Here is a 22,047-nt window from a genome sequence, read left to right as displayed (position 1 = left end):
CAAATTTATAAAACCGTAAAGTGCATTACAATTTCGAGAACTGATTACAGTATCTTATCGCTATAAACAAACAACGCAACTTGCAGGGTGGGCAAGGGAAGGGAGGTTAATAACTCCAAGGTCAAGATAGTTTTTGTGCATTAAGCATGTAAACACTGTACTGTAAAGTATTGTAGCCTATGCTACTTTAATTGTGTTTTAATGATGTCTAATCCCGACCTATATTGACCGACGCTGGTTCTGAACCTCGACTTAGCGAAATTCCTGCAAACATAACCTCTATATAACGAACCTCGTTTTAACGAAATCCTTGATATAACGAATATTTAGTTCGGTCCCTTCAGATTCGTTATACTGAGGTTGGACTGTATTTTTAATTTGTAATACCTTACTATACACATAAATAACAAAAAAAAAAAAACAACATAGTTAACAGATTAAAAGTTTAAAATATTAAATAATGTTGTTTTATCATAGTTTGCTAATCTGCCCAAATTTAATTACGATCTGAGTAAGTTTGCTATTAAAATTAAACCGACCACAAAGGGTTAAAACTCTATGAAAATAAAGCATCAGCTGACAACATTGTCATGATGACGCAATCACTTATTACCAGCGTTTGTTGTTGTTTATTTTGTGTTTTGTTTGGTTAGTTTCGGTGTTTTGTCGTTAAAAGTTTGATTTTTTATTGAAATGTGAGTTGATATTACTTCAAGATGTCTGATCGTAACTACTATGACCGATCTAGTGAGTTCCAATTCTAAGTAACGAGGAGACATGCAATTTAAGTACTAGGCCTAGTGTAGGTTGTACACCTAATACATATATGGTAATAAATACTCCCGCCGCAGCAAACCTGCAGACTTAGCGAATTTCCATTTGCCTGATTGGATTTTTACACTAAAATGTCTCCTTTAAAATATCACATTTATTCCCTATTTAAATAGAATTAATTTAACGAGTACTTAGGTTTGCTGCAACAGGGAGGGTAAGAAAGTGTTTTTTTAATGTAAAATCTTAATAGGTACTGTATTAGTAAGATATGAATTTATTTTCAAAATTTTATCAAAATATGTTCATAAACAAGCAAACTACAACAGTTGACTTATTCTCCATAAGAATAACATGGGAATTTTAAAATTACAATTTTTTTTGAATTTTCTCTGTAACCATTAGGCGATAATAACGCTTCAATGTACTAAATTATTTGTTTTTTTAAGCTCTACAATATGGTTTAGAACGAAATTGTGAAATTCCTTGTTTTTAGGATCAAAAATGGGAAAACCTATTTTTACCCCATAAACCCCCGTTCCCATAGCCCGATCATGCTGGTTCGGGAACTCAATAAAGTTTATCCCGCTTTACACCTTTAAACCAAACTTCATCAAAATCGGACAAAAATTACTCAAGTTATCGTGTTAACGGACACATCTATATATCTATATGTATAAAAGAGGAACTATGCATTTATATACAGGGTGTTTTTTTTTTAAACTTGCATCTTTATTTATGTAAAAACCGCAATAGATAGAAATATGCAGTTTGCGGGAATCATCTATTGACGTAGGGGGCCCAATTGTTTTGAAATCAAAATTACATTCCCTTTCCCCCCCTGCCCCCAACTTATTTTTTTTTTGTTTTGAATAGGAAGGTACCCCTTGTGACATATCAAATGAAAGAGCACAAAAAAAGAAAATGTTTGGTGAAATTTATTTTTGATTTGATATGTCACAAGGGCGGGTACCTTGCTATTAAAAAACAAGTTATGGGTAGGGGAAAAGGGGGGGGGATTATCTCACAAATTCATGAGCCGATTTTCAATTTTTTTTCACCAAAAATTTTCTTTTTTCATGCTCTTTCATTTGATATGTCACGAAGGGTACCTTGCTTTAAAAAAATAAATTAAGTTCCGTGGGGGGGAGGGGGAGAATATCTCACAAATTTATTAGCCGATTTTCAATTTTTTTTCATCAAACATTTTCTTTTTTCATGCTCTTTTATTTGATATGTCACAAGGGGAACCTTGCTATTTAAAAAAATTAAGTTGGTGGCAGGGGGGGAAAAGGGGGGAATGTGAATGTAACGTTGAATTAAAAAAAATTGTGCCCCCTACGTCAATAGATGATTCCCGCCAACTGCATATTTCTATCTATTGCGGTTTTTACATAAATAAAGATGCAAGTTAAAAAAAAAACACCCTGTATATATATATGTGTGTGTATATACGTTATGGACTCCGGAACCCCTCGACAGATTGTAATGAAACTTTCAGGCAGTATTAAGCATCTTTCAAGGATGGTTCGAGTGAAGTTTGGTGCGGATCTGTCAAAAGGGCTCTGTCCCAGAGGGTTTAAAGTGGGCCAATGTCAGACTTTTTGATCTACAATGTTTACAAATAAATATAATTTAAAAGCAGATGTTTACTTTCACCAACTGTTTTGTAGGTTTGAATAATCACAACATTCTGTGTTAGCATTAGTCATGATTTGAAATAGTGCCACAGTGTTTCTACAGAGTGCAGCACAGAATACTATTTTACTTTTGAATAAGTCCAATAATAATAATAATAATAATCTTTATTGTCATTCAGCAACATAAAATTACAATAGACAACGTCAGAAATCAGGACACAAATATGACATCATGCTTAAATCTATATCACCTTAAGAAGCATTGAACATTTTGTTGCATAAACTGTACATACAGGCCTAATATTTAAATTTAAAATTCTAAGATTGAATGCTCTAACACAAATTTATAAAAAACTTAAGTAAATAATGCTTCAAAACTAAACAATTTGTAAATATTCAGAAAATTTGTAAAAAGATTTTTGGTCATTCAGGCTGCCTCCTAGTGGCCAATAGTGTTAAGAGGTCAGAGTAATTATTTGTGTTTAAAAAATCGTCTATAGAAAAAAAGGCTTTGCTAATTAGCCATCTTGATAATGTTGATTTGAAAAGGTTTATGTTATCAATTTCTCTAAATGGAATGGGAAGTTTATTGAAAAGTTGTAATTGTAAATATTTATGGCTTTTTGTGAATTTTGAAAGTCTAACTGGTGGGATGTACAGGTTGTTTGATTGTCTAGTTGAGTGGTTATGTATTGAGTGACATTTAGTAAAATTTGTAATGTTTTGTTTAACATAGACTAAATTATTAAAAATATAAATACTTGGAATTGTCATTATATTATTATTTATAAAGAAAGGTTTGCAGTTGACTTTATTTGGTATATCAAACATGATCCTCAGGGCTTTTCTTTGCCAAGTAAACACCCTGCTGGCCCCACAGCTATTTCCCCAGAGAATATTTCCATATAATAAGTGTGTATGAAATAAACTATGGTAAACAGAAAGAAGTGTGTGATTAGATACACAGTTTTTTAGTTTTCACAATAAAAAACAAACTTGTGACAACTTAGATATTACATTGTTGGTATGTTCTTCCCAAATTAATTTTTTATCTAAGAAAATACCTAGCAATTTAACAAAATCTGGATTTTCAATTTGGTTTCTACGTAGTGTAAAACATATTTTCTCTGTCTTATCACTATTAATTTCAAGAAAATTACTCTTAAACCAATTATTACCAATATCGATCATATTATCAATTCCACGGATTGCTGTGTTAAGATTGTCAGAAGGCCAAATAAACGATGTGTCGTCTGCATATAGAACTGTTTTACAAGGCATAGCATTTGGCAAATCATTAATATATAATATAAACAATACTGGCCCAAGTACTGACCCCTGTGGCACCCCAGCAAGAACCTCTTTAAAAGCCGATGTTTGTTTACCGGAAGCTACATATTGTTGTCTGCCACAAAGGTAGGTTTAAAAAAAAAATTTAGTTCCTGGTGTTTTATACCATAAAAATCCAATTTCTGCAAAAGTATGGTGTGCAGAACTGAGTCAAAGGCCCTGCTGAGATCCACAAGGGCCAGACTCAGATAGTTGCCAGATTCAAATGTATCCAGAATATCTGACACTATGGATTCAACGGCTAAAGTTGTGGAGTATCCGGGTCGAAAGCCAAATTGATTGCTATTCAGAATTTTGTTATTTGATAAAAAATCAAAAAGCTGTATTTTAACACAATTTTCAATTGTTTTTGAAAAAACTGGAACCATTGAAATGGGACGATAATTGGAAACAGAAGATATATCTCCTTTCTTGAAAATTGGCACTGTTTTGCATATTTTCAGACAACTTGGAAATGTGGAATTTAATAAGGCAATATTAACTAAGTAAGTTAAGGGTTCTAGAAAGTATGGAGCTATATATTTGACAATTTTGTTAGAAAAGCCATAAAAATCTTCAGAGTTAGAGGAACTAAGTGATCTTATAACTTTTAAAATTTCAATTGATGTTACCGGCTTCCAGGAAAAATTGGTATTAGAAACATTTTCCTTATCTAAAAAGTTGTAAAAATTTAACCCACTTCCCCCTCCATTAGAGAACTTGTCTAAAATTTGTTTTCCTACATCAATGTAATAGTCATTAAATTCGTCAGCTGTAATTGGTGGATCCGACTTTTCACTTTTAAAAAATAAACCACTTTCTGACTTAACAACTTTCCATGCAGCCTTACATTTGTTTTGTGAACTATTAATAAATTCCTCATTATATTCTATCTTAGCGGTTTTAATTCTAGTTTTATATTTGTTTTTGTAAGATGATAGACAATTTTTTAGGATGTCATTGTTTTGATAAGCTGGTATTTTAGTCAAATCCTTGAGGAGTAACAGAGTATCCTTCATTTTCTTAAGTGACTCATCAAACCACAGGTTATTTTTTGAACTAACTTTGTTGTAGTCCCTTCTTACTCTCTTAGATAGTCTAGGACAGTGATAGTTGTAACAATTCTGAATACAGTCAATGAAACATTTAAAAGCAACATTAACATCAGCAATCTGTAAAACCGGCTCCCAATTGATGACACTTAAACTATACAAAAACATATTAATCCTTTCTTTTGTTAACAATCTAAAAGAAACTTCTTTGACTATATCAGGCACATATAAACTACTTGAAAATGCAAAATGTAAAATAGGGTGATCAGATATTTGTTCTTTCAAAACTTTACACTGAAATAAGTTTGGCTCAATGTTAGTTGCAATATTGTCAATACATTTGTTCCCTTTGGTTGGGTATTTAAAGATGTAATATAAATTGAACGATTTGTAAAGAAAAAAAGAAATTCGTTACTTAGTTACTTGATTTCATCTCTTCAAATAAAAATTAATTCACACCTCTATGTAATACAATTTAGGTATTCCATACAGGTGTGAGTATAACAAAAAGTTGCCCCCTGGTGGGGTTTGAAAATGAAATTTAATTAATTAAATCAGACAACTGAGGATATATGAGGACTAATCACAGAGCTGCGCAGTGGAATTAAAGATGTTAAGTGGGCCCTGTAATTAAATATCCCAGAAGTCCGATTTATGGACCGTGAGAGGTCTGATATGTTGTCCTCCTTCACACCTTCTTCAGCTTAATTCTAACACTTCTTAAAACTAATAGATGTGTTTATTTGAACACTCCATGAATTGAAATGTGCTACTCTGATGAAAGATTGTGACGTGAATTGACACTCTGTAAAACTGTAAAATTGCAAATAGTAATATTGGAATATTGATTGAACATATTTATGAAACTGTTTTCAGTAAATATTTACCAAAGGTATGACTACAAGATGTTTATATATATGGATTCGGTTAAGCCGATTACTCATGAATTCACCAAATTGATATTAAATATTATGAACTGAACTTATAAAAATTGCACTGTCAAAATATATTCACAAAATGTGATCATCAACACTCATTGTGTATACTTTGTATACTTCTTTCAGTTAAGTCAATTCTCTTTTTAATTTATACCAGATTGATACTAAAAATACTAGTTGAAACACAGGTGAATGAAAAGATGGATTTTTGTAAAAATGCTGTATAATGAGTTGAAAATATGGACTGTGATACAATAATTAATTATAAACAATGTGACAACCTTTTGTGCACAATTTAGCAATATTTTGAAAGAGAGAGTGAGAGAGTTGATTGTTTGTTAAGTTTGGTGGTTTGCCACATTTTAAAACTACAAAGTCTCGGGATGACCTAGCCTTGACAACTTTATTTATTTATTTTAGGCCACCAGACTCCCCAAAGATGTTCATATGTATATCAACTGGCCAGTTTACAATTCAATGCAACAGGGAACATTACGTAGTCTTGTGATCTACATCACTCCATTGTTGATTAATGCAACGGGGCCAATCGACTACTGAGTCGATTAATTGACGACTTTTATTTAATATTTACAGTTTATGAATTTAACGGGAGTCTATCCTCATGACCCTTTATCAGCCCTAGCCTTCGACCGAGCACTTTGTTTCCCCCATTTACTTTACGCAATCAAACTCTCACTAATAAAAATGCGATACTCTGATTAAAAATATTACAATACAAGAAAATACAAAATGTTAAGAATAGTAATACTGACAATAGAATTTGACCCTTTACATAAAAACACAAAAATAATAATATATCACAGATAATCATTGTTCTTAAAATTAATAGACCATTTCAATTTAATTTAATAAATAATTTTCAATTGACTATAGTTTCTAATGTAACTTAAATTCTTTGCATGACATGATAAATTCAATTAAATACTTCTCATCCTGAATTGCGACCATGTGCTTTGTTTAATTACTGTTATTATATTTTTTGGTTCAGATTTTGATTCTATTTTTTTTTATATTAAATTAGTTTTATTGTGTTTTTTGTTTATTTGCTCTAGGCAGACCAAGTGAAACATGATATTTTCAGACCAACTATGACATGATTTCTGAATGGTAAAAATGACTTGTACAAGTGGAAAAATGGCAGATTGGCAGGACTACGTTAATACTAAAACACAAAAAACACAAAACATTTACTTACGTACACATGTCGACACATACACATACACTCTCACACGGACGGAACATATAAAAACTGACTCGTGGTGATCTGTGACTTTGTCTGACCGAGCGGAATATCACGACACGGTTTTTTCTGGTGTAGAACTTATTAATTCTTGTTTTTTTTTCGAGCTGGCGTTTAATGATTCAATTGAAAATACCGTCACGACGACCCGCGATTCGCTAGAAACTGACATTTGCTATCGATATGATGCATGTACGAATTTTCATCACGAACGCGAACAATCAATCCGGCATCTCAACTGTCTCGACTTAATACTAGTAAAACACACCCCTAAATGCAATTCGGCGAAATTTTGACAATTGCGATCATTTGATGCACGTACAAATTTTCGCCCGAAGGCGAATTTCCGAGCTACGAATTGAAGATATTAATAAATTCGTCCTACACCAGCGACAAAACGCGACTTTACATGTTGACTACGCGATTACTGAGCCACGAGTGACGACGACGAAACGCTTTGCACACGGCCCGGTTCCCAACGGTCGTTGTATCCTTCCGTGTTACGTCATGTTGGACTGACTTGTCCATTGCCTGGCGCGGATTTTAAATCTTTTGATTTAAAAATCGGCACAGATTTTAAGACATTGACAAGCATTTTGTGGGATTATCATTCTTTAAAAAATCAACATTAAAATCTGCTCCTAAAATTAATTTACAAGATGGTTTTTTTTGTAAAACAAATGTTAAAAGGCTCTCTAATTGATTAAAAAATAAATTACAATTAGAATCGGGGGTTCGAAAAATCGACACAAAACACTACACAAAGTGTGTTATGTGTCGATTTTACGACACATAACACTCGGAGGGTTAATGTGTTAGTTAGTCAGATAAAGTTAAGTTACAAAAAAAGTTAACTTGTACACTTAAAAATTTGTTTGTTATTACAGTCGTTATGAGCGAACATCTGTCAATAGCAGCAGCTTCAGAGATGATTCAATCTCATCTCGCACCAAGCCCTCTGAAAGCAGACTTGTACGAGAACGATATGCGGAGAATTCCAAAAGTGAGTTACTGAGCGAGTGTGTTCAGATTGTAATAAACAAACATCAATGTATACAGATAACAGCAGCTTAGGAGACAACAAGTGAAATCCAAAACCAGTATCAGACCTAATTCAGACTCTTTTTTAGCAAATTTCCCATACAGGGAATAAGCTAAAGCTATTACCGTAGACCTGGGACCAATTTAATTTTTCGTTTTGGGGTCCTCAGAGGCCAAAAACACCCTCCGTTAAAATTCATATACAGACTGTCCCAAAAGTCCCGGACCGACTTAATACTTAAAATAGAGCTGCAACACTTTGCACAAAGTTGCACTGGACATAAAAATCAATTTTATCACATATTCAGTGATCCGCTACTATTCTCTCAGGAGGACAGCCTGCTAGGAGTCAAAAGAAAATCTTAAAAGCAAGCATAGGTTGATATGCATATAAAATAAAAGGTCTATCAAATAAAATACATAGCAAAAGAAAGGTAGTGTTATTGAAAAAAATATAAAATCATGCTCTGCTCAACACTTCATCAATAATCTTGAAAAACTTACTCTTTATTTAGGCCTGTAATAACCTCAGATACCTTGGGAACTCAGATAAGCCAACCGGGGCTCTCAAAATTTGGAGTGCATTATATGAAACAGTTTAAAATTATTTCAGACTTTCTTGGCATGAGTATTTACCTTATGCTGTAAGAACTCTTGTATTTTATTCTCGTTTAATTGACAGGTGAGAGGTTTGTGGAGCGAGGGGGTGATTCTTGGCATGGTGGTGGCAGTAGTGGAGGTGGTGGATCCATGAAGACCTTCAACTCTCGAGGGGATACCTGGGTGTCTGGCTCAAGTGAGCGGAAACCTGATCATCTTCCAGAGCCTTGGACTCGGCCCACTAACTCCAGCACTAGGTAAGTGTAAGTAAATTCTTCCTTTCTTTTAATTATGTTAGTCATTCAAAACTATAACTGCTACCACCACATCTACTCAACAAATATTTTCTGGTTAAAACTTTAAAATCAATTTAGTTGTCAATTTTGATGGTATTAAGATTTGAGTTTATGTTTTGAAACATCACTAATATATTATTACACATACTTAAATAACCTTAACTAAAACAGTTACATATTCTCTCAATTGTTTTAGTTCTATTATTTGTAAATTAAGAGATTAAATTATTGATTTTCGGATTTCTGACTAAGCAGATTCAAGATTAGGCTTTGACAGTTAACTTTATTTTTTCCATATTATTAAGAGTCTGCGAGCCCCTATATTTTCAGGTCAGGTCGTTCGTCCGAGGGATTGGTTCAGGTCAGAAATAATTTTTGGGCCAAGCTCGAGTACAGTAATTATTTATGTTAGAGGTGTGCAAGGGACTCAATTTTCAGCTAGGCAAGCTCTCACTTTTGTTTTGCAGTAAGCGTCTGCAAAGATGTACGATCGAAAACTGACAATTGTGCTGCTGTCGTGGGTGATGTTAACAGTTTTGTGGTGACATACGATATCTTATTATCAAATTCAAATTCTTTACCAACTCATCACATCTTTACACACACACACACACACACACAAGAGATTTTTATAAGAGATGAATAAGAGAGTTTAGTCAAGATAAATTAGGATGCAGCCCGGGGTAAGTGCGTCAACGTATATCAACGTCAATAAAACTTATTATAATTAAAATTAAGTGTGATAAATTTATTGTTCTGGCAATTCTTTAAAACTACATGAAATCGTACAAATCCGGTCCGTAGTAGGTAAAAGATATACAGTACTGCATATGATTTTAACAACAACAACCAACTAACTAAAGACTCTGTTTTATGAGTATCATCTTTTCAAATCACCCTGATAAATTTTCTCATAATAAGACAGTTTTCCAATAATAACTTATGTACAGATTTTAAGATATTTTTAAGACCTTTTTTTATTCAAGCTTTGTTATAGCCTGATCAAATTGTAGGCTGCCATGTAATTTGGACTCTTAAATATTTATTACAATTTCTTTGTTTATGAACTAGGCCTTCTTTAGTCTTGAGTAAACCCCAAGTTTTCTATGTTGTACGCTGCCTTACATTATTTCCTGTTCCTTAAGTGAATAATAGTTCATTTTTGACCAAACAACAAGATTGTTGTATTTGGCTGAGAAATCCACGTAATACCTACTTACAGACATTGAATAAATTAAATGCACAATTTTCTTGTTATTGTAACTAATTGTTGGTTTCATCTGATTTCAGATGGCCAGGCGCCGCTGGTCCCATGGGGATGAGTAGTCGAAGTGGTCCTCAGAGTGGAATGTCAAATCCCATATTTGGCAGTAACAACTTGTCCACCATAACTGGCATGGGTATCGGCATGTCCAACTTGGGGCCCTTCAGTGGGGGAGACAGATTTGATGCTTACAAACAGCCATATTTCAAGGGCCCTTAGGAGAGACCAGAATAATTTATATAATTAAGGTTAACTGTAGAACTTCTCCAGACAGTAATGTGGAACAATGTTGTTGCAGGGTTTTTGGTAAAGAGCCACCGAGTTACCAGCGACATTCCACATTTTACAAATAGTTTTATGTTGTAATTTAAAAAAATATGTGTGGTTTCTATATAGTTGATTCTGTGTTTAAATTCCCTTCCCTGTTTGAATGTAATTTTTATGAAAATATTAAATAATGTACTATGTTTACATTCAATAAAGCATTTCACATTTGAACGCAACTATCACAACAGATATCTTAGTGTTGCCCACTTGTGTATTTGCTTAGTTAGTTTTTATTTTGTTAGATTGTATAAAGCAGCCTTGTAGTAAAGTAATTTCTTTTGGATCTTTATGTTCATTTATTGTAACCGATTAATTTATTTTATTACTAAATAATGTCTGAAGGTGTGTTAATTCAAGAAGCAAAAACATTATATTGATGTTCTATTTCTTACACAAGAATATTATTCACACATCTTGCTTCAACAAACTCTATTTCCAAACTAAACCAATGTTTACAAAAATCATCTGACAACAAAACATTTAAATACAAATAAATCATATGATAATAAGAACAGACTTAATACAACATCCCGCCTCAAGATGTCCATATCTTTATGAACCTCAGTACCACTTCGGTTTCTTAATGGACCTTCCGTAACGGGTTGTTGTGCCAGCTCCTGGACGATCACGTGAATTGCATGGACGATTAAGGACCATGGATGAACAGTTTGAAAGAATACCATCTCCTCCGTAGTACGGTGCAGGAACTAAGAACTTCCTGTTTCGGCGAATGGTTCTCTTGTCAGTTTCCACAAAGTAGGAACGTGGTTCGTTCAATTTCCTGACTACCTTACCGTGTCGACGTAGATCTGTGATCCATACCATGCTTCCAACTTCTAATTCACTTAAACCACTCACTCCATGTCGTTTATCAAATTGTATCTTGTACTTATTCTGGTACTTATTCTCCCTCTCAAAAAAATTCTTGTTTTCCACAGGATTTCCAACCAAAGTAGATGGAAGATTGTCTCTTAATTTCCTTCCAAACATAAGTTCAGATGGGGAAAAGCCGGTTTCAAGAGGTGCGGTCCGGTAAGAAAGTAGGGCAAGTTCAAATTTATCCTTGTTTTTCTTCATTAGCCCTTTTGCTACTTTCACAGCTACTTCAGCTGCCCCATTTCCCTGATGGTGGTGGGGACTACTTCTGAATGTGGAGAACCCCCACTCCTTTGCAAACAATTTAAATTCACTTGAGTCAATATGGTGAAACTGTGTCCCACTATCTGAATAAACACGTTGAGGAATGTGAAAATGTGGTTTTGCATACCCGAATCACATCTGAAGCCCTCATTCGATGCATTTCCTCGACTTCAAAGTATCTTGAGTAGTGATCCACGATAACCATATACCACTTCGTATTTGAACAAGTCAACAGACACATTTTGCCACGGGTAATCCGGGACAGTTCTCGGAATCAACGGTTCACTGTGATTAGTTGAGTTCTGAATACACACTGGACACGATTTGATTTTCCTTTCTATTTCTTGAGAAATTCCAGGCCACCACATGGTTCCCAAAGCACGTTTCCTTGTTTTTGTGATTCCCAAGTGTTCACTGTGAAGCCTCTCGAGCATTTCCGCTCGTAGTTTCTGAGGTATTATCATCCGAGTTCCTCGAAGCAATAACCCATCAATACAACTTAACTCGTCTTTTACGTTAACGTACTCTTGAATTTCATTAGGTAAACTTGGTTTTACAGGCCATTTGTCTAAAATTTGTAATTTAAGTTGTGCACAGATTGGATCTTTCATTTGTGAGTGAAGTACCTTTGTCACATTTTCGTCTGTAGTGTTTATACTAATCTGACTGATTTCGTGGACGAAGGCTTCCACTTCTTCGGTCAATTCGCCATCTTCATTAGCCACAATAGGACTTCTTGATAGTAGATCTGCTATGGCAAGGTCTTTTCCTATGGTCCAGGTCATGCGATAATCGTATCTCATCATAAGCATTTGGAATCGCTGTAGCCTCGGTGAGAGCTCGTCCAAATTTTGTGTTTTGAAAATTGAGACAAGCAGTTTATGGTCGGTCTCAATTGTGTACATTTTACCCATTAGGAAACATTTCAAACGGTCACTTGCCCATGTGCACGCAAGCGCTTCTCTCTCAATGTTACTGTAGTTTTCTTCAGCAGGCGTTACAGTCCGAGATATATATGCCACAGGTTTCTTGTTTTCTCCTTCAACCTGAAGTAAAACCACTTCAAGACCTTTTTTTGAAGCATCACAAGAAAGAATCGAGGGTTTTTGCGGATCGTAAACAGTCAAACATGGCTCTGATGATAAAATCTGTTTTACTGTGACAAAAGCTTTTTCTTGAGCTGGTCCCCAAAAGAAATCGTTTTTAGTCTTTAACAAGCTCGTAATTGGCTCCAAAATCTCACTGCGGTTCGGAATAAATTTTGCCAGAAAAGTGATCATGCCCATGAATCTTTGTACTATTCCACACACATCTATTGTATTGAATAAACTCTGGGGCAACTCACCCTCTGTCATAGATGCTTTCATATGTCAGAAAAAGGCTCTCAGAGTCATGGCTGGGCTAGATTCTTCAGACTCTTGTAGAACAATTTTTCCACTATTTAATATGAGACGTAGGAATTGGCTAACTCAGGAACTCGCTAACTCGGTCGTGTGTCGGAATTGGCTTACCGTCTCAGTCAGGAATTGGCTAACTCCGGAACCCGCTAACTCGATTTTGTCTCGCGGTGGAATTCGCTAACTCTGGAAGTCGCTAACCCAGCCGCGCCCACTGCATAGAGCGTTGCCAACCTTGCACGACGAAATAATCGTACACTGCCGTATTTCAAAATATCAGTGTCAATGAAGATACAGTAAACGTTATTGTTTTTTGTTATTAACTCCACTTTGAACAGATAACTAGCCCAAAGTAATTAAAAGACGATTAAAAAGTAATGAAAAAGTGTTTTTTTATTGAACTGTACAATGGCCAATTAATTAAATGTTTATGATTTTGATCTAAACATAAATGCTATCAGTATAAAAAAAATAATAAAATATGAAAAATATTGAAAATTCAGTTTAATTGGTACTAAATAATTAAACATCTACGAAATTAATCTAAAATACACGCAAGTTCTCAAACACGGAAAACAAATTTAATCGTAATGTCGTAATAAACCAAAACCATCAATTAATACAGTAATCAACCATTGTAACTTTCATAACTAATTCATATATTAAAATTAAAATTTTCGTCGTTGAATCTTCCAACTTACGTGTAAAAAAATATGACATAGACTAAGTTTCATATCAATTATAGAATAGCTTAGGCCTAAATCTAGGCCTAATAGTTTAAACCAAAGCATTGTAGGTCTACTAGTAAATAGTTGCCTAATTCTAAAATGTGTTGAATTTTTTAGTAATAATGTTACATGTTTTAAAACAGTTTTTAGATTGTACACCTATGAACCTCTAGTAAATAATAGGAGAAGATATAATACATATAATAAAACGGAACAGGGTTATTTTAATTCACGATTCTTAATCAACGACTTGACGGATTTTCCTGATTTGAGTGTTGGGTTTCCTTTATATTGTTTTTATAATCGAGTGTATACCAAGCCATTGCTTGGTTCCCCGTTCCCCGGTACTGAGCTACTCAATAGACAATAGCTTTGTTTTTAGATAAGATCAGGTAGTTTTAGCTATAGCCACCATTCATAAAAATGGTAACAAACAAGAACGCCTGGCAGTGGCGGTTCCAAGGGGCTAAAGCCCCCCCCCCCCCCTTTACCCTGGAAAAATAAATTTAAACGTACATTTCGCCCTTACAACACGCAATGTCATAAAACAGACATCAATGTAGATTTTATTAAACTTAATTAGCGATGGCAGGAGTAGTACCGTATTAAGTTCCACATAGATCAACTTTGTGGACAATAGCACCGCAAATCTATAATCTATTACTTATTTAATACGCAAGCAGATTTTTTGTGACAATTACTCCTCCGAAACTACTGAACCGATTGCCATGTTTTTGGTGTCATTGGAAAGAGCGTAACGTGGAGTTGTGCATTAAACTTTCTTTTTAGGGAAATGATTAGGGAGTGAGGCCCTGGAGTCCTTTAAAGTTTCGTATTTCTCCATAAGATTAACATTGGAAACAACAATTGATATGAAACTGCAGCTGTTGTCAGAAATAAAAAGTGAGAAGAAGGGCATGTTGATTGTAAACAGTCAATAAGTTTGCTAATTTAACAGTTTGATACAAACATTTGCTGACTTGGTTGAAATTTGTTTTAAAATAACGCCTGTAATACTCAGCAATTGCTCGAATTCGAGCAACAGGGACACTAGTAATTATTTAATACACAAGCAGATTTTTTGTGACAATTAGGCGGTCGACACACGGGAAGACTGAAACCCAACTAAAGTTGAACCAACTGTTTTGTGACGCGATTACGGTTGCAGTTGCGTTGGTTAAATCCGCACACGGGCGCGACTATAATTGAGTTGAGACAGTGAATGAGTTCTAATTTTGTTATAACGATACTGTGTAGGTACTGTGTATGGTGTTTGAAATGAGTAATAGTGATGAAGAAGCCTTAGTGTTTTATAAACAATCAAGAAAGCGTAGAGTAGAAGGTGTTGGGTACATCCTTATGTTAAAACAAATATTTAATGTAGGCTCTTTGTAGCTGCTGCTGCATTACAAGAAACAGACGCAAAATTTCAGTCTATGTACACAAGATGTCAAAAAGTGCTTACGAAGAGTTATCGCAGTTGGTATATCTGATCCTTGAAAAGCACAATACAAATATGCGAAAAGTTGTTCAAACCAGGCGACTGAAATCACCTAGCAACCGGCAGGTCCGGTTGCTTAACGACTGATCGCTGACTGGTCCTCAACTGGTCGCATCGCAGTCGCACCGTGTGCACTGTCCCACCTAACTACATTGGTCGGGACGAAGGCGACTAGTTTGTCCAACTGGTTGCTGATTTCAGTTGGAAAACAGTCTTCCCGTGTGTCGACAGCCTTACTCCTCCGAAACTACTGAACCGATTGACATGTTTTTGGTGTCATTGTAAAGAGCGTAACGTGAAGTTGTGCAGGAAACTTTTTTTATATGGAAATAATTAGAGAGTGAGGCCCTGGGGCCCTTTAACCTTTGTATTTCTCCATAAGATTAACATGGGAAACAAACATTGTTATGAAACTCCAGCTGTTGTCAGAAATGCTGTTCTGCTATTTAATTTAATTTGTTTACAAGGATTCTCAGTGCCATGTGGTCAATAAGTTATACTTTTGCATATATTTTAAATTATATACACTATATAAAATGAGGGAACTACAAGGAGAATTGTTTCTTAGTGCCATGTGGTCAATAAGTTATACTTTTGCATATATTTTAAATGATATACACTATATAAAATGATGGTACATTAATACATTAATATACAAGGTGAGTTTTAATTGTCCCCCCCCCCAACTTTTTTCTACATTTTTTCAAATATCAATCCCAGACCACTTTTAAACATTGTTGGGTAGGAAGTACTTCATTTTGACAAGGTGTTCATTTCCGGCCGCCATCTTGGATCCGCCATATTGGATGCAAAATATTTTTTCAAATGTAAAGGTGGGGTTGTGACCCATAATTTCGAACTAGATTTTTACCCTGATTACAATGCCGCAAACCGTTTTAAAAAATCTTGATTCATTCTAAAGTTATGAGGCCTTTTAAAACTTTATTTTTAGCCCATTTTAACATTGTGCTTGTACAAACTAAGACCATAATCTCAAAATAGTGCTAGATAAAGATAAGTATACACTACCAGTCATTGCCAACCTATTTCCACTTGGTTATGACAGATGTATTTTTTTCGGCCGCCATCTTGGATCCGCCATTTTGAAATGTGATAAATTATTTTAAATATAAAAGGGGTGTTGTGACCCATAATTTCGGATTACTTTTTTAAGCTGAACTCAATTCCATGGTCTATTTTTTATTTTCATATTTTGATTTTGAAATATTAACATTTTTAACAAAAATATTGCAATGTTTCATAAATAAAAATTGATAACAAAAAATGGATTGCGGCATTGAGTTTAGCTTAAAAAAGTAGTTCAAAATGATGGGTCACAACACCCCCTTCATATTTAAAATAATTTATCCCATTTCAAAATGGCGGATCCAAGATGGCGGCCGAAAAAAATACATCAGTCATAAATAAGTGGAAATAGGTTGGCAATGACTGGTAGTGTATACTTATCTTTATCTAGCACTATTTTGAGATTATGGTCTTAGTTTGTACAAGCACAATGTTAAAATGGGCTAAAAATAAAGTTTTAAAAAGGCCTCATAACTTTAGAATGAATCAAGATTTTTAAAAACAGTTTGCGGCATTGTAATCAGGGTAAAAATCTAGTTCGAAATAATGGGTCACAACCCCACCTTTACATTTGAAAAAAATATTTTGCATCCAATATGGCGGATCCAAGATGGCGGCCGGAAATGATCACCTTGTCAAAATGAAGTACTTACTACCCAACAATGTTTGGAAGTGGTCTGGGATTAATAGTTGAAAAATGTAGAAAAAAGTTGGGGGGGGACAATAAAAACTCACCCTGTATAGATTCATTTAAATAATCAACAAGTATGATTGAGCCTTTGCCTATATGTTTCCTGGTAAGTGTGTTGTAACTGTTCCTTATAGTATATTATAGTATCTTAAAGTAAAACTTAATTATTCTTTTCTGCATTCTCCCCCCGTAGCGAAGCACGGGCAGAGCAACTAGTAAAACAATATTACGCGAAGGAAAGTTAGTTATACAGAGGTGGCTGTGGTTATACGCATGGCTGTACCGAAACTGCCACGACGTTTTATGATCATAATCCATACCGAAACTGCCACGCCAATTAGTGAGGATTATAAGGGTGTTTTTGAGAATGCTAGAAACACTGAAACTGCCACGGCGGATTCCTCAGGAAGGGGAGGTTGGTTTGGCAACGTGCAGGGAGAAACGGGAATGAGAATATCCCTCACTCATCACAGTGACGATTTTGAAACACGACACTTTACTTTGCTCATAACTTAGTTAAATACTTTTCATGTCGCTACTTAAAAGAGGCCATACTAACTTTGTACTTATTTAAATCATGTATCAATAGAAAAAGTCATTTAACTACCGATGAAGTCAGAAATAATTAAATAATATGTTATAAAGGATTAAGATTGCAATGGAATGTAAAATGTTTCTTACTAAATGTATTATATGAATGCTCTTAACCAATTATAGTGAATTACTGGCGTTAAAGAACTCGATAAACACATATTTTATCATTAGATTTGAAGTTTTCAGTTTATAAATATACCAAGGTGTAGGTAGGCATCGTCAAAATTGCACAAGAAGAAACATAATCTAATGCAAATAATAGCACAACAGGATACGTGTCCTGAAGTATAAATAAAACACAATTGTGATAAATATGTTGATCATATTTAGCGAATTTATTAATTTCATCCTATACTATTAATATTTTGCAAAAAAAAACACTTTTAACCTCGCCGTAGCAGTAAACCCTAGGTGTTTGTTAAATCTAATGTTAATGTCTAATAAATGGGGAATAAATGGGGAAATATGTCTTGTTTATGGACAATTTTAGTAAGAATCCAATAAAACAAATTGAAATTCACTTAGTGTGCAGGTTTGCTGCGGGCTGCGGTGGAGGTAATGTATTTAGAAATGAGCTGGGAATACCATGAAAACATGCTTTTCAGCAATGAGTTGGAAATACTGCGCGCACTGCGTCTTAGGAATTGGCGTCGAAGTATGAGATCCTTTGTGATGACTAGAATACACAGAATTGAGTTCGAGTCTGTCCAGATTTTGTTTAGTACGAAATACAAATAAAATACAAGACTAGGCCAAGAAATATACAGATACAATTATACTTGTATACATAAGGCGAATAATGTGCAGGTTTACATTAATAATACCAGATAAAAACTTCAAAATTGATAAGTATACATTTTAGATACGGTTGATAAAAAATAAATCCTAATTAGCCTAGACTACTTGTAGTGATAATTCAGGATCACATAATTTTGCCAACCTAGAAACCGGGAATAGCACGTGAATTTTAAGTATCAGGAAAAAGTCCATGAGTTGTAATTGAATTTAGTAAGAAACCAGGAAATAAAAATGGTCAAATATTTGCCGTAAAATCCATCCGAAAACACAGAGTTTACACGTTTTGCGTAATCGAAAAACGCCATTGCGAGAAACTACTGTAGAAATGACCACGAATATTGGCGCAATATAGATAAATCATCACACACTTAGCCGCAAGAGCAAGATGATCATTAATTTTTCGTCGATCGCGAAAAATAGTTACCTACGGGTGTTAAAATAATCGCTGGAGATGAATGCGAATGTTGCCGTAATTGTGAAATCATCACCGGTCATCATCATTGCTGTCGTAGTTTACCATCACAGTTATTTCTGCGTTTGATCGCTAGAAATTATCACGGATTTGGCCACGATCGTAACATACGATCACGGATGTTCGTTAAAGTTTCTTACGCAGATTCTTCATTTTTAGGCGTTTCCTTGATCGCAAGTAATAATCTCGGTCGTTTCTATGATCACAGAAAATTGTCATGGATGTTAACGCCTGGTGGGAAATCAACACGAATTTGTTTCCCATTTTCTCATGTTTAATTAGAATAAAATGAGACTCGGTGTATGTTTTTGCATATTTATTTAGTAATATACCTCAATTATAAATTTTGTTTATTCACATATACAGGGCTGGGCAAAAGTATGGACAACACCAGTTAACTTTTTAATGGGTTACGCCAAGAAAACAAAACTCTGTACACGTCTCTATATCACGCAAGTGAACTTTTTGTTGTATTCAAATTTTGTTCTTAAACCAAAAATGGGTTATTTTGGTGGCCCCATCGAGTGACATCTCATATTAATCGAAGAAATATATATCGAAGAAAGAATATCGACAAAAGCTAGAGGTCTCTATCTAAACTCAACCCACTACAGTGACTGAAGAATGGTACGCGTTAAAATCGTTTCAGTTACTGTTACTCGTTGTTATACAGGGTTAGTAAAAAGTGTGGAGACCCCCTGTTATTTTTTTAACGGCCCATACTAGAAAAACTAAATTCGGCACACCATTATGGCATATTATGAAATACTTTTTGGGCATAACCGCCACTTGGTGTACATCCCCAAAATGGGGGATTTTGGGGAAAACTAAAAAAATTCAAATACAAAGACCCATCGAGTGACCCCTCATTTTGAAGGTAAAAGAAAACCAACAACGCAAACTAGAGGTCTCTATCTCAGTTCAGAACAAAATGGCGGCCAATTGAAATTCTCATAAGTTCCCAAACCCAAAATGGGGGATTTGAGGGAAACTAAAAAATTTTAAATGATAAGCCCCATCGAGTGACCCCTCATTTTGAAGGTCATAATAAAAGAAAACTAACAACGCAAACTATAGGTCTCTATCTTAACACAGTAAAATATGGCAGCCAATTGAATATAAAATTGCAAGTTATTTCCGATTTCTAAAGATTTCAATCAGCTTCCATTTTTTACTGAATTGAGATAGAAACCTCTAGTTTGCGTTGTTAGTTTTCTTTTACCAGGACCTTTAAAATGAGGGGTCACTCGATGGGGCTTATCATTTAAAACTTTTGAGTTTCCCCCAAAATCCCCCATTTTGGGTTTGGTAAGTAAGTGGCTATTAGGCTTAAAAAGTACTTCATAACATGCCAAAAAGGTGTGTAGAGTTTAGTTTTCCTAGTGTGAGCCGCTACAAAATTTACAGTGGGTCTCCAGACTTGGAAAGCTGTAAGTTAAATTCAACTTCTGAGAATTTCAATTGGCCGCCATTTTGTACTGAACTGAGATAAAGACCTCTAGTTTGCGTTGTTGGTTTTCTTTTACCAGGACCTTCAAAATGAGGGGTCATTCGATGGGTCTTTGTATTTGAAATTTTTGAGTTTCCCCCAAAATCCCCCATTTTGGGGATGTACACCAAGTGACGGTTATGCCCAAAAAGTACTTCATAACATGTCATAAAGGTGTGCCGAGTTTAGTATTTCTAGTATTAGCCGTTAAAAAAATAACAGGGGGTCTCCACACTTTTTACTAACCCTGTATATAATATGTGAAGCATGTTGCTCGACATCCTCCCCGATTTTTTCTCTAGCAAAACCACTTATTAACACCACACTTTGTATAACAAAACGGTAGCCGTCTACTAACAACGCCGCGCCCTTTCTCTTCGTTTCGAATATCTTATCCTCCATCGAAAGACTATCAACTAAGTATAACTAACACACCAACACCCTTACTACTAACTCTCTGAAGGATGGCACAAAACTGTTGAGAAATACCGAATTTGAAAAATATTACATGAGTCAAGCTAATAGGAGGACATTCCACTGAGATTCCACGTGAACGCCCCTCTGCAGACCATGGAGGTTGGGTTCAATATTTGTAGTTCTGCAACCTAGCGTCTTGGGCGAATAAAACTATTTTTGAATATTACAGTTTTACAGTATTATATTAGTATTTGATCACCTCTCGTGTAATTAAAAGCGTCGAACAGATCATATAAAATGCAGTGTTATAAAAGTGGTAAATGAAACATAAAACTTGTATCTTAGTGGTAAATAATTATTCATTAAAGCAAATATATTCTCAAGAGACGGAATAAATACTTATAAAGTAAATACTTTAACAGTCGCAACACTAAAAACTTAAATTAACATAAAATAACTCCTAAAATATAAATACGAAAGGGTAAATCAATCACTTATTTTTCCAATCAACGTATTATTGTGAAAGAAAAGGTTAAGACAGAAATGGGAATTTTGAGTCTCCCGTTTCTCCCCGTCTATCTGGGGAATCCGCCGTGGCAGTTTCAGTGTTTCTAGCCCTCTCAAAAACACCCTTATAATCCTCACTAATTGCCGTGGCAGTTTCAGTATGGAACATGATCGTAAAACGTCGTGGCAGTTTCGGTGTCCCCAGCTAGCACGCTATGGAAGAGGGCGTGATAGACGACCAGTAGGTATTGTGGTGTTACCAGCTTAGACAGCTTTCTTAGCAGACATACAACTCTCGATAACCTTCTGCATATACAACTTCAATATGCTTAGACCATGTCAGTTTGGGGTCAATAGTGAAACCAAGCACATTAACTTCAGTTTCAATCTGAGGATGTCTAGTTAAGGTGTACACGATCTTTTGTGTCTTACCCTCGTTCAGCTTGAATTTATTGGCTGAGAACGATGTCTTGGCTTCCTCGAAAAGAATTTCTGCGTTGTCGAGAGCTTGAGCAGGAGTAGAACCTGTTGGCAAAATTGTAGTGTCGTCTGCAAATCTTAGTGCTGAGCCACTCAAGCCAAGGTCATTGATTGAGACCAGAAATAGAACACGCCTTTGGCTCGCTTGGGGCTCCGCCCCCAGGCCCCCTTTTTTGGTAGGGGGTAAATAGAAATGGGCCATGGCGCAAGACCTGCAATTGAGCCAAA

General features: G+C 35.0%; 1 protein-coding gene across 3 annotated transcripts in view; it reads left to right on the top strand.

The window, feature by feature from the left end:
• LOC128985009 (scaffold attachment factor B2-like) overlaps positions 1–10,802 on the top strand; it is a 106,467-nt gene extending 95,665 nt beyond the window's left edge. The window contains exons 16-18 of one of the 3 annotated variants that reach the window (XM_054404391.1): positions 7,879–7,994; positions 8,715–8,889; positions 10,491–10,802. In XM_054404391.1, coding sequence (XP_054260366.1) covers positions 7,879–7,994; positions 8,715–8,889; positions 10,491–10,545 — 346 coding nt within the window. In that variant the 3' untranslated portion in view covers positions 10,546–10,802. Of the gene's footprint in view, positions 1–7,878; positions 7,995–8,714; positions 8,896–10,218 lie in introns of all 3 variants that reach the window. The other 2 variants (XM_054404384.1, XM_054404395.1) reach the window with 2 other exon arrangements.
• The last annotated feature ends 11,245 nt before the right edge of the window (positions 10,803–22,047 follow it).

Source organism: Macrosteles quadrilineatus, unplaced genomic scaffold (genome assembly GCF_028750875.1).
Source record: "Macrosteles quadrilineatus isolate MER2022 unplaced genomic scaffold, UCM_ALF_1.0 Scaffold_1__1_contigs__length_201487025, whole genome shotgun sequence".
Classification (NCBI taxonomy): Eukaryota; Metazoa; Arthropoda; class Insecta; order Hemiptera; family Cicadellidae; genus Macrosteles; species Macrosteles quadrilineatus.
The sequence above is the reverse complement of the archived record's forward strand: the minus strand, read 5'-3'. Positions and strand labels throughout refer to the sequence as shown.